The sequence below is a fragment of the Tenrec ecaudatus genome, chromosome X (assembly GCF_050624435.1).
Source record: "Tenrec ecaudatus isolate mTenEca1 chromosome X, mTenEca1.hap1, whole genome shotgun sequence".
Taxonomy (NCBI): Eukaryota; Metazoa; Chordata; class Mammalia; order Afrosoricida; family Tenrecidae; genus Tenrec; species Tenrec ecaudatus.
In genome coordinates this window covers 79,984,431-79,996,951 of record NC_134548.1, presented here as the reverse complement: position 1 = coordinate 79,996,951, position 12,521 = coordinate 79,984,431, and the positions used below count along the sequence as shown (strand labels likewise).

General features: G+C 54.3%; 1 protein-coding gene across 1 annotated transcript; it reads left to right on the top strand.

Annotated features, from left to right (window-relative positions):
* The first annotated feature begins 8,533 nt into the window (after positions 1-8,533).
* LOC142433445 (uncharacterized protein CXorf49-like) lies at positions 8,534-12,189 on the top strand. Its single transcript, XM_075538382.1, has 4 exons — positions 8,534-9,761; positions 10,883-10,956; positions 11,606-11,642; positions 12,149-12,189. Exons 1-4 carry the CDS (start codon positions 8,534-8,536, stop codon positions 12,187-12,189), a joined length of 1,380 nt encoding a protein of 459 aa, XP_075394497.1.
* The last annotated feature ends 332 nt before the right edge of the window (positions 12,190-12,521 follow it).

The following is a 12,521-nucleotide window of genomic DNA, read 5'->3' as shown; positions in this document are numbered from 1 at the left end:
AGGGGTGTGTGTGGGGGGGGGATCAGGAGTGAGGCAGGGAATGGGGAATGGGCATCAGGTGTGCGTGTGTGGGTGTGGGTGTGTGCAGGAGCAGGTGTGACGCAGGGAATATGCAATGGGCATCAGGAGTGTGTTTGTGTGTGTGTGTGTGTGTGTGTGTGTAGGATTAGGAGTGAGGCAGAGAAGAGGGAATGGGCATCAGGAGTGTGTATGCGTGTGTGTTTGTGTGTAGGGACAGGAGTGAGGCATAGAATAGGAAAGGTTCTTCTGGAGTGTGTGTGTGTGTGTTTGTGTGTGCGTGCGTGTGTGTGTGTGCGTGTGTAGAGACAAGTGTGAGGCAGGGAATAGCGAGGGGGCTTCAGGAGTGTGTTTGTGTGTGTATGCGTGTGTATGCGTGTGTAGTGTGTCATGAGTGAGGCAGGGAAAAGGGACTGGGCATCATGGGTGTGAGTGTGTGTGTGTGTGTCTAGGGTCAGGAGTGAGGCAGAGAACAGGGAAAGGGCATCAGGAGTGTGCGTGTATGTGAGTGTATGTGCGTGTGTTTGTGTGTCTAGGGGCAGGAGTGAAGCAGGGAATAGGGAAGGGGCTTCAGGAGTGTGTGTGTGTGTGTGTGTGTGTGTGTGTGTGTGTGTGCGCGCGCGTGTAGGTACAGGAGTGAGGCATGGAATAGGGAGTGAGCATCAGGGGTGTGGGTGTGTGTGGGGGGGGATCAGGAGTGTGGCAGGGAATGGGGAATGGGCATCAGGTGTGCGTGTGTGGGTGTGGGTGTGTGTAGGAGCAGGTGTGAGGCAGGGAATATGCAATGGGCATTAGGAGTGTGTTCATGTGTGTGTGTGTGTGTAGGATTAGGAGTGAGGCAGAGAAGAGGGAATGGGCATCAGGAGTGCGTATGCGTGTGTGTGTGTGTGTGTGTTTGTGTGTAGGGACAGGAGTGAGGCATAGAATAGGAAAGGTTCTTCTGGAGTGTGTGTGTGTGTGTGTGTTTGTGTGTGCGTGCGTGTGTGTGTGTGTGCGTGTGTAGAGACAAGTGTGAGGCAGGGAATAGCGAGGGGGCTTCAGGAGTGTGTTTGTGTGTGTATGAGTGTGTATGCGTGTGTAGTGTGTCATGAGTGAGGCAGGGAAAAGGGACTGGGCATCATGGGTGTGAGTGTGTGTGTGTGTGTGTCTAGGGTCAGGAGTGAGGCAGAGAACAGGGAAAGGGCATCAGGAGTGTGCGTGTATGTGAGTGTATGTGCGTGTGTTTGTGTGTCTAGGGGCAGGAGTGAAGCAGGGAATAAGGAAGGGTCTTCAGGAGAGTGTGTGTGTGTGTGTGTGCGTGTGTGTGCATCAGTGAGGCAGGGAATAGGCAGTGGGCATCAGGAGTGTGAGTGGGGGGGCAGGAGTGAGGCAGGGAACAGGGAAGCGGCTTCAGGAGTTTACGCGTGCGTGCGTGCGTGTGTGTGTGTGTGTGTGTGTGCTTGTAAGGGCAGGAGTGAGGCAGGGAATAGGGAAGGGGCTTCAGGAATTTGTGTGTGTTTGTGTGTGTGTGTGTGTGTGTGTGTGTGTAGGGGTAGGAAAGAGGCAGGGAATAAGGATGGGGCTTCAGGAGTGTGTGTATGTGTTTTGGTGTGTGTGTGTGTGTATGTGTGTGTATACAGGAGTGAGGCAGGGAATAGGGAATGGGCATCAGGGGTGTTTATGCATATGTGTGTGTGTGTGTGTGTTTGCGTGTGTAGGGACAGGAGTGAGGCAGGGAATAGGGAAGGTGCTTCAGGAGTGTGTTTGTGGGTACAGGTGTGAGGCAGGGATTGGGGAAGTGGCTTCTTCAGTGTGTTGGGGGTATGCAGGAGTGAGGCAGGGAATTGGGATTGGGAATTGTGCTTGTGTGTGTGTGTGTCTGTGTGTGTGTGTAGGGGCAAGAGTGAGGCAGAGAATGGGGAAGGGGCATGGTAAGAGATAGAGATAGAGGGAGACAGACAGAGAGATAGACAGACAGAGACAGACACAGAGAGAAAAGGGTCGAAAGTGAGCCAGGGAATATGGAGGGGGCTTCAGGAGCGTGTGGGGCTGTGTGTGCAGAAGTGAGGCCGGGAATAGGGATGGGACTTCAGGAGTGTGTGGGGGGGGGGGTGACAGGAGTGAGGCAGGGATATGCAATGGGCATCAGGAGTGTGTGTGTGTGTGTGTGTGTGTGTGTAGGGACATGAGTGAGGCAGGGAATAGGCAATGGGCATCAGGAATGTGTGTGTGTGTTTGTGTGTGTGTGTGTGTGGGGGTGGGTGGGTGGGTGTAGGGATAGGAGTGAGGCAGGGAATAGGCAATGGGCTTCAGGAATGTGTGTGTGTGTGTGTGTGTTTGTGTGTAGGGGGAGAACTTTGGCAGGGAATATGGAAGGGGCTTCAGGAGTGTGTGTGTGTGTGTGTGTGTGTGTGTGTGTGTGTGTGTGTGTGTGCGCGTTTAGGTACAGGAGTGAGGCATGGAATAGGGAGTGAGCATCAGGGGTGTGTGGGGGGGGGGATCAGGAGTGAGGCAGGGAATGGGGAATGGGCATCAGGTGTGCGTGTGTGGGTGTGGGTGTGTGCAGGAGCAGGTGTGAGGCAGGGAATATGCAATGGGCATCAGGAGTGTGTTTGTGTGTGTGTGTGTGTGTGTGTGTGTGTAGGATTAGGAGTGAGGCAGAGAAGAAGGAATGGGCATCAGGAGTGTGTATGCGTGTGTGTTTGTGTGTAGGGACAGGAGTGAGGCATAGAATAGGAAAGGTTCTTCTGGAGTGTGTGTGTGTGTGTTTGTGTGTGCGTGCGTGTGTGTGTGTGCGTGTGTAGAGACAAGTGTGAGGCAGGGAATAGCGAGGGGGCTTCAGGAGTGTGTTTGTGTGTGTATGCGTGTGTATGCGTGTGTAGTGTGTCATGAGTGAGGCAGGGAAAAGGGACTGGGCATCATGGGTGTGAGTGTGTGTGTGTGTGTCTAGGGTCAGGAGTGAGGCAGAGAACAGGGAAAGGGCATCAGGAGTGTGCGTGTATGTGAGTGTATGTGCGTGTGTTTGTGTGTCTAGGGGCAGGAGTGAAGCAGGGAATAGGGAAGGGGCTTCAGGAGTGTGTGTGTGTGCGCGCGCGTGTAGGTACAGGAGTGAGGCATGGAATAGGGAGTGAGCATCAGGGGTGTGGGTGTGTGTGGGGGGGGATCAGGAGTGTGGCAGGGAATGGGGAATGGGCATCAGGTGTGCGTGTGTGGGTGTGGGTGTGTGTAGGAGCAGGTGTGAGGCAGGGAATATGCAATGGGCATTAGGAGTGTGTTCATGTGTGTGTGTGTGTGTAGGATTAGGAGTGAGGCAGAGAAGAGGGAATGGGCATCAGGAGTGCGTATGCGTGTGTGTGTGTGTGTGTGTTTGTGTGTAGGGACAGGAGTGAGGCATAGAATAGGAAAGGTTCTTCTGGAGTGTGTGTGTGTGTGTGTGTTTGTGTGTGCGTGCGTGTGTGTGTGTGTGCGTGTGTAGAGACATGTGTGAGGCAGGGAATAGCGAGGGGGCTTCAGGAGTGTGTTTGTGTGTGTATGCGTGTGTATGCGTGTGTAGTGTGTCATGAGTGAGGCAGGGAAAAGGGACTGGGCATCATGGGTGTGAGTGTGTGTGTGTGTGTGTCTAGGGTCAGGAGTGAGGCAGAGAACAGGGAAAGGGCATCAGGAGTGTGCGTGTATGTGAGTGTATGTGCGTGTGTTTGTGTGTCTAGGGGCAGGAGTGAAGCAGGGAATAGGGAAGGGGCTTCAGGAGAGTGTGTGTGTGTGTGTGTGCGTGTGTGTTTCTGTAGGAGCAAGAGTGAGGCAGGGATAAGGGAAGGGGCATCAGGAGTGTGTGCATGTGTGTGTTTTAGTGTCTGTGTGTGTTTCTGTAGAGGCAGGAGTGAAACTGGATAGGGAAGGGGCATCAGGAATGTGTGTGTGTGTGTGTTTGTGTGTAGGGGCAGGAGTGAAACAAGGAAGAGTGAAGGGGCTTCAGGAGTGTGTTTGTGTGTGTATGCATGTGTAGTGTCATGAGTGAGGCAGGGAATAGGGACTGGGCATCATGGGTGTGAGTGTGTGTGTGTGTGTGTAGGGTCAGGAGTGAGGCAGAGAACAGGGAAAGGGCATCAGGAGTGTGTGTGTGTGAGTGTGTAGGGGTAGAAGAGAGACAGGGAATAATGAAGGAGCATCAGGAGTATGTGTGTGTGTGTGTGTGTGTGCGCGCGCGCATTTGCGTGTGTGACTAGGGGCAGGAGTGAAGCAGGGAATATGGAAGGGGATTCAGGAGTGTGTGCGCGTGCGTGAGTGCGTGTGTGTTTTTTTTTGTAGGAGCAGAAGTGAGGCAGGGAATAGGGACAGGGCATCAGGAATGTGTGTGTGTGTGCGTGTGTGTGTGTGTTTGTGTCTGTGTGTGTTTGTTTCTGTAGGGGAAAGAGTGAAACGGGATAGGGAAGTGGCTTCAGGACTGTGTGTGTGTGTGTGTGTGTGTGCGTAGGGACAGGTGTGCGGCAGGGAATAGGGAATTGGCATCAGGAGTGTGTGTGTGTGTGTGTGTGTGTGTGTGTGCTTGTAAGGGCAGGAGTGAGGCAGGGAATAGGGAAGGGGCTTCAGGAATTTGTGTGTGTTTGTGTGTGTGTGTAGGGGTAGGAAAGAGGCAGGGAATAAGGATGGGGCTTCAGGAGTGTGTGTATGTGTTTGTTTGTGTGTGTGTGTGTGTGTATATAGGAGTGAGGCAGGGAATAGGGAATGGGCATCAGGGGTGTTTATGCATATGTATGTGTGTGTGTTTGCGTGTGTAGGGACAGGAGTGAGGCAGGGAATAGGGAAGGTGCTTCAGGAGTGTGTTTGTGGGTACAGGTGTGAGGCAGGGATTGGGGAAGTGGCTTCTTCAGTGTGTTGGGGGATATGCAAGAGTGAGGCAGGTAATTGGGATTGGGAATTGTGCTTGTGTGTGTGTGTGTGTGTGTGTGTGTGTGTAGGGGCAAGAGTGAGGCAGAGAATGGGGAAGGGGCATGGTAAGAGATAGAGATAGAGAGAGACAGACAGAGAAATAGACAGACAGAGACAGACACAGAGAGAAAAGGGTCGAAAGTGAGGCAGGGAATATGGAGGGGGCTTCAGGAGCGTGTGGGGCTGTGTGTGCAGAAGTGAGGCCGGGAATAGGGATGGGACTTCAGGAGTGTGTGGGGGGGGTGACAGGAGTGAGGCAGGGATATGCAATGGGCATCAGGAGTGTGTGTGTGTGTGTGTGTGTGTGTGTGTGTGTGTGTGTGTGTGTAGGGACATGAGTGAGGCAGGGAATAGGCAATGGGCATCAGGAATGTGTGTGTGTGTTAGTGTGTAGGGGTAGAAGAGAGACAGGGCATAATGAAGGAGCATCAGGAGTGTGTGTGTGTGTGTGTGTGTGTGTGTGTGTGTGTGTGTGTAGGGACAGGAGTGCGGCAGGGAATAGGGAATGGGCATCAGGAATGTGTGTGTGTGTGTGTGTTTTTGTGTGTGTGTGTGTATGTAGTGGCAGGAGTGAGGCAGGGAATAGGGACTGGGCATCATTGGTGTGAGTGTGTGTGAGTCTAGGGTCAGGAGTGAGGCAGAGAACAGGGAAAGGGCATCAGGAGTGTGTGTGCGTGTGTGTGTGTGTGTGTGTGTGTGTGAGTGTTCAGGGGTACGAGAAAGACAAGGAATGATGAAGGAGCATCTGGACTGTGTGTGTGTGTGTGCGCGCGTGTGTTTGTTTGTCTAGGGGCAGGAGTGAAGCAGGGAATAGGGAAGGGGCTTCAGGAGAGTGTGTGTGTGCGTGTGTGTGTTTATGTAGGAGCAAGAGTGAGGCAGGGATAAGGGAAGGGGCATCAGGAGTGTGTGCGTGTGTGTGTTTGTGTCTCTGTGTGTTTGTTTCTCTAGGGGCAGGAGTGACACGGGATAGGGAAGGGGCATCAGGCATGTGTGTGGGGGGGTGTTTGTGTTTAGGGGCAGGAATGAAACAGGGAAGAGGGTAGGGGCTTCTGGAGTGTGTGTGTGTGTGTGTGTGTGTGTGTGTGTGTGTGTGTGTGTGTAGGGACAGGAGTGGGGCAGGGAATAGGGAGTGGGTATCAGGTGTGTGTGTGTTTAGGGACAGGAGTGAGGCAGGGAATAGGCAATGGGCTTCAGGAGTGTGTGTGTGTGTGTGTGTGTGTGTGTGTGTGTGTGTGTGTGTGTGTGTAGAGGCAGAACTGTGGCAGGGAATAGGGAAGGGGCTTCAGGAGTGTGTGTGTGTGTGTGTGTGTTTGCGTGTAGGGGCAGGAGAAAGACGGAATAGGGAAGGGGCATCAGGAGTGTGTGTGTGTGTGTGTGTGTGTGTGTCTAGGGGCAGGTGTGAAGCAGGGAACTTGGAAGAGGTTTCAGGAGTGTGTGTGTGTGTGTGTGTGTGTGTGTGTGTGTATTTCTGTAGGAGCAGGACTGAGGCAGGGATTAGGGAAGGGGCATCAGGAGTGTGTGTGTGTGTATGTGTGTGTGTGTGTTTGCGTCTGTGTGTGTGTGTGTTTGTTTCTGTAGGGGCAGGTGTGAGACGGGATAGGGAAGGGGCATCAGGAATGTGTGTGTGTGTGTGTGTGTGTGTGTGTGTGTGTTTAGGGGCATAGTGAAACAGGGAAGAGGGAAGGGTCTTCAGGAGTGTGGGGGGGGGCAGGAGTGAGGCAGGGAATAGGGAAGGGGCATCAGGAGGCTAATCCGTTTAGTGCCTACTTGCAGACCCCACCATCTAGCTTGAACCTGTATTTCAAGGGCCAAAGGGAGCATTACCTTAGGGCAGCCCTGTTCTCCAAGTAGTTGCTGCTGCCTTTCCTGTCTTGGGGCACAGGTAGGTGGACCCAGGTCACCTGCAAGAGAACAGGGAACCTATGAGTGAGCTGCCAAGGTCCCAGCTGCTGCAGCGGTTCTCAACCTGTGGGTTGCCACCCCTTTGGGGGTTGAATGATTCACAATAATTGTAAAATTACAATTATGAAGTAGCAACAGAAATAACTGTATGGTTGGGGGGGGGGTCACCACAACATGAGGAAGTATATTAAAAGGTCATGGCATTAAGGAGATTGAGAACCACTCGTCTACAGTGAGGCAAGGAAGCACCACCCTCTGCTGGCCACAAGTTACCCTTGGCTCTGACTAGCAGCTCCAAGCTTCTCCCTGGGCCTGCCCCTCTCTGTTCCCCACCCTCAGTCTCTCTCCCACTGTAGCACTAAGGACCCTCCACGCTCCCTCCTCTCGATTGGCCATTGGGATACTCTCACCTTTGACTTCAAGGGGGGGTTGTGCATCAAGGCAAACTCTGAACTGCAGAAGCCGATGGGCCAATAAAGTATTCGTAAAGAGTAGGCACGCTAATTCACTTGCCTGTGTCCCATGAGTACACTCCAAAAGCATAGAGTTAAGCAGTAGTCACAGAGAATTGGGGCCCAGCACCTGAGGGCCTCACCCGTGGCCTTTTTCAGGGACAGTACTTGGTAGCATCTAGCAGGACGTGCTACAAATGGGCATCCTGCAGGCGCCGCAGCACTGCTAAGGCCCCCAATCACCTCTGCATCCTCTAGGTCTTCAAAGGATAGAGTTAGACCTATGGCGCATCAACTGGGTGCTGGGACATACAAAGCATTGGGATACCCCAATGTCCTTGGAGTCATACACCCAGATGTCTCCGCCCCACATTTCCGGGTCCGAGGTTTTGGCTATCAGGGCCCCAACCTACGTAAGTGTCCTGAGTTGAGCAAAGATTGCAATGAATCCAGACCTTTGCAACTTCATCCAGTCCTCTACCTGCCCTAGAGCTGTTGCTGCCCTTCCTCTTCAGGGGACAAACAACCCTTTGTCAGCCAGCATGTTTGCATGCAGATTCGTTTGCCTGTAGTCCATGGCAGCAGTATTTTGCACCCAAAGGGCAGAGTTGAGCAGACGTGACAGACAGAACGGTCCACAAATCCTGAAATACTATCTATTCCTTTTCAGAATATGTGTGTGTCTACATCCATACATATGCATATACATATATACAGATATACCCATGATCTTCAAGTGTGGGCTTCCTTAATGTTTTCCCATGGGGTCTTCGTCGTGTTCTGGAAATCAGGCTTGCGAATACTTTCTGTCCTAGGGGCTCCACGCTCGTCTTTACATGCAATCCCCACAGGCCCGGTGGCAAGTCCTGTCGTTCCTGGTTCCGGAGGCGGGAAATCAAGACTCAGAGGGTCCGTCCAGGGCAGAGGAGGCTGGACAGGAAGAACCCCAAACCCGACCTAGCCCCCTGATTGCATGCGGCCAGCTGATGGACTTGGGATGGAACCAAATGCCTTGGTTCTCATTGGTTTATGGCCGCTAAGGGCAATCCAACAAGGGGTCCTCTGATTGGCTGAGGTGAGCACAGGACGCCACCTGGACGCAGCCTTCGAACGAAGGCTCAGAGGCCGAGCGAGCGCGCTCTGTTGTAACAGTTCTCACGGGGCTGGTGCCATCTCGGAAGGGACCCGACCGCTTGGCACTCTGGCAACCCGGCTCTCCTGCGGGACAGGGGCGATCGTCTGCCCGCCTCGGAGACATGAGCTCCCCAGATGAGGTTTCTGGCTTGGGAGCAGGTCTGGACTCAGAGGGTGGGGAGCAGGGCGGCGTCCAGCAGACTGGCCCTGGAGGTCCGCGGGGGCGCAGCCGAGGCCTTGGTCAGGGGGCACGACTCAGCAGTGAGCGCGAGGGGGGACTCCCAGCCCCCGTGGGCCTCGAGGTCAAGAAGGAAGTGGTGAAAGCAACGGGGGCCTTCGTGTGGGGCCAAGAAGGCCGATCCGGCTCCGTGACCTTCAGGAACTCGGATGCTCTGGTTTACAGGCCCCGCTTTGAAGAGCCGGAAGATCTCGCAGCCCTCCTGCGGCAGGTGGTGCATGTGGACGAACACAGCGAGGGCCTGAGAAAGGCGTCCCCAGAAAGCTGCGACTCTCACGAATCCACCCTCTGGGCGGACCTGGACAAAGGGCCCATTGGCAGAAGCACTCCTGTCCCTAGTGATTCTAGTGCACACACCCTCAATGTGTCCGAAGGGGGCCAGGCCTGGGGAACCCCTAAAAGAGGCCCGAAAAGCAGCTTGAGCACCACTGGGGATCTCCAGCAGCCCTCAATGGAAAGCGAGGCAGGGCTGTCTTCTAACTCCGATTCCTCTGAGGAGTACAGTGAGATACAACTGATAAGGGTGAGCATTTGTCCCAAAGCCACGGGCTGTCCTCAGGATCTCGGAGATGCACCCAGACCCCAGTATCCTCATGTCCCGGAGAACATCTTGCAGACTCCCAGGTCTTTCCTGGCCACCACTCCGCGGCGATTCTCATCAGCTACAGAAAGGCAGCCTCTTGAAGAGCTGGACGGCTCTTCAGTCAAGAAAATGCAGAGCCACATGGTCTGGGGCCAGAGAGGGTTGGGGCCCAGCTACTCGGGCGCTACTGCTGCAGGTGGCTTGCCCCGGGTTACATCTACAAGGAAGGGAGGCCAGCAGAAGACCTGCCCTGGTGACCCCTCAAGAGTCGTCGTGCTGAGGAAACCCCCACCCTTGCCATCGTGGGGGCAGAGGTTCTCCAGAGGTGCCCCGGAGCCAGCCACCTTGCCCCCCATCTTTGGCATTCCACTGCTTGTGAAGCCCAAGAAAGACTCGTCTGCAGCTTTGGCACCCAGCCAGGTCAAACAGAGCACTGCAGAGAAGAAACCCGTGGCCAGCAGGACAAGGGAGCAGCAAGTGCCTCCAGATAAAGACTCAGAAAGGGATCCAGTCACAAAGGCCCTGGTGAGTATGCATGCTCTGCTCCCTTCCCCCACCCCAGCTCTCCATGGTACACTCCCCCAGGGAGCACGCGCGCGCGCGCGCGCGCGCGCACACACACACACACACACACTTTCCTTAGAGCTTCCCGGGGTTGTCACGAGTGCCCAGGCCTTCAGAATGACAACTTGGGCTTATTTGGTGGGAGCAAACGTCAAGGTGGCGCTTGATGCAAGCCAGGTACTGTTCTCAGTGCCTCACGTACACATTTGGGGCCCCTCACCAAGAGAAGTAGGCAAAGAGGAGAGAGCAGGCTGCTGACTTGGAAAGTCCAGTGCCTCAAAGGTTGGACCACAGCACCTCAGTGTGAAGTCCCATTGGCTTCCCAGTGGCCACTTCCTAGCTTCATCCTCAAGCCATCCTTGCAGGGGCCTGGGCTTTCTCAGTTTCCCCATATTACTCCCGTCCCGGATTGTGCCGACTTAGGGCTGACTGGGGAGAATGCCTTTTGAAACCCCTTCACAACTCCCTGCCTCATCCCTGCGCGCATGAACCTCTCTCCCTCTCCTGAAAACAAACAAAAAGAGAACATTTTCTTTTAGTTTCCTACAAGCTGGCTAGTGCCAACTTGCCTGCCCATTCATCGTGGAGAGAGCAGCAATGTGAAGCCCAACACCAGGGCTCCCCAGGAGTCAGGAATTCCCCAGCCCTTGACCCTGAACCAGAAACCAGTGAGGCCCAGGGAGCTTATACTCTCAGGTGAGTGTAGGGGACCAGATGTGTGTGGAGGGAGAAAGGGTGGCAAAGGGAACACTTTGGTCTTGTTGCTTGTGGGCCCTCAACCTTGTCCCAATGCCTCTCTGCCTACCTAGACAGCTGTCCCACAGGATGCAGGATTGAGGCACGGCTGGCCTTGATCCAAAGTGTCTTCTGTGTGGGGTTTATGTGGTGGGGCTGATTTGTAGCAGCACCCCAACTTAAATACCAGAAGGAGACTTTCAGTGGAAAAGTATCTCTTTTGGGGGATCCTATGGGTCCACATTGCCCATCCCAAAGAGCTGGCAACCCACAGGTTGAGAACCGCCACACCAGCTGGGTTCTATGCAGCTCACTCCAGAGCCTAAGGCTGCATTGTCTGTTCTCTTACAGGTGAGTGTCTACCCATCTGTGCCCCAAGACAGGAAAGGCAGCAGCAACTACCTGGAGAACAGGGCTGCCCTAAGGTAATGCTCTCTCTGGCCCTAGAAATACAGGTCCAAGCTAGATGGTGGGGTCTGCAAGTAGGTGCTAAACGGATTAGCCTCCTGATGCCCCTTCCCTATTCCCTGCCACAGTCCTGCCCCTACACACACACACACACACACACACACACACACACACACACTCACACACACACACACACACTCCTGATGCCCCTACCCTATTCCCTGCCTCAGTCCTGCCCCCCACACACACTCCTGAAGCCCCTTCCCTATCCCCTGCCTCACTCCTGCCCCTACACGCAAACACACACACACACACACACACACACACTCCTGAGGCCCCTTCCGTATTCCCTGCCTCACTCCTTCCCTTACACACACACACACACAAACATAAGCGAGCACGCACGCGCACCACACCCAAGCCCCCCCAAAAGCCAGAAAGTTTCGTTTTAGCTTCCAACAAGCTGACTAAGGCCAACTTGCTTGTCCTCCCTCCCCCCACACCACTGGAGGAGAGTACTTCCTGTCCATGCAGATTTTCACACCAGTCTCCACTGCGCTTTGGACTGTGGGGGACCTAAGGGGCATGCAGTAGTGGGGGAGACCCAGAAGGGAGGAGGCAAGAATATACTAATATTTTCTCTTTCTCTGCTGCCTGCTGGCTTAGTGTGTCCGGCTACAGAAAGAGATAGATGACCTGAAAGGTGAACTTGGTATGAGGAACCTCTGGCTGGGCTGGGCTGGGGACAAGGGCAAGGGCACTGGGAGAGGGAGGATGAAGGGCAATAGCAGGGGTGGGCACCGGCACCCGCACAGGTCAGGGTACCAGAACCTCTTCTCAGCTCATGCACTTAGCCGACAAGTCCTGGAGGTCTTCCCGCGGGCCTCATTTCTTTCCTGTTAACCTGCTGGGCGCTCGGGTATGTACATTCATTGGCATGTTGGTGGGACTGTATTTTAGTGCTTCTGCTGTGCGCCAGCGTTTGACAACTGCTGGTTCCCTGGGTTCCCGTTTAGAAAACAGTTTCCACATTGGATTCAGGTGCTGGGTGGGTCGGTCATTCCCAGGGCTGGATTATGCCAAGCTTGGACAGGGTTGGAGGGGTTTCAGGGTGCAGGAAGGAGCTTTTCTGCCATGGAGACAAGAGGACGGGCTTCTAGACCCCTAAGTCTGGGGTGTCTTGTCTGCCTACGCCTTTCTCTGTTTTAGCGGCCCTGCAGATCCTCGCTGACAAGTTCCAGGCCCGTTGAAGTGAGTGTTAACACACACCATACCCCTTCCCTTGGTCTTGGCTATTGAGGAAGGCTCGGGGGGCTGGCCCTAGGTTGGGGCTCTTTCCTGACTCTGCTTTCTTTGGCAGGTTGAACCCTACATCCAGGGACAAGGGAAACCTCGGTGCGGATACCTTTGAGCCCAGGAGCAGTGGCCAAGCTGGTTCCCTTCTATTCTCCTACCCCTGCCAGGACTTCCTGTCTTCCCCCATTTTGCCACTCCACAACCCAGTTGCACATCAGTTTCAAAATAAAGTACCTCTCATATTCTGTGGTTTGCCCTCTCTGTCTGTGTGAAAGGAGTGAGGAGG

Bases quoted from the DNA above. Each gene is read 5' to 3' on its own strand.
- LOC142433445 (XM_075538382.1), top strand. From the start codon at position 8,534: ATGAGCTCCCCAGATGAGGTTTCTGGCTTGGGAGCAGGTCTGGACTCA. The intron at 9,762-10,882 runs GTATGCATGCTC...GTTCTCTTACAG, and splicing joins AGTCACAAAGGCCCTGGTGA to GTGAGTGTCTACCCATCTGT. The intron at 11,643-12,148 runs GTGAACTTGGTA...TCTCTGTTTTAG, and splicing joins AGAGATAGATGACCTGAAAG to CGGCCCTGCAGATCCTCGCT.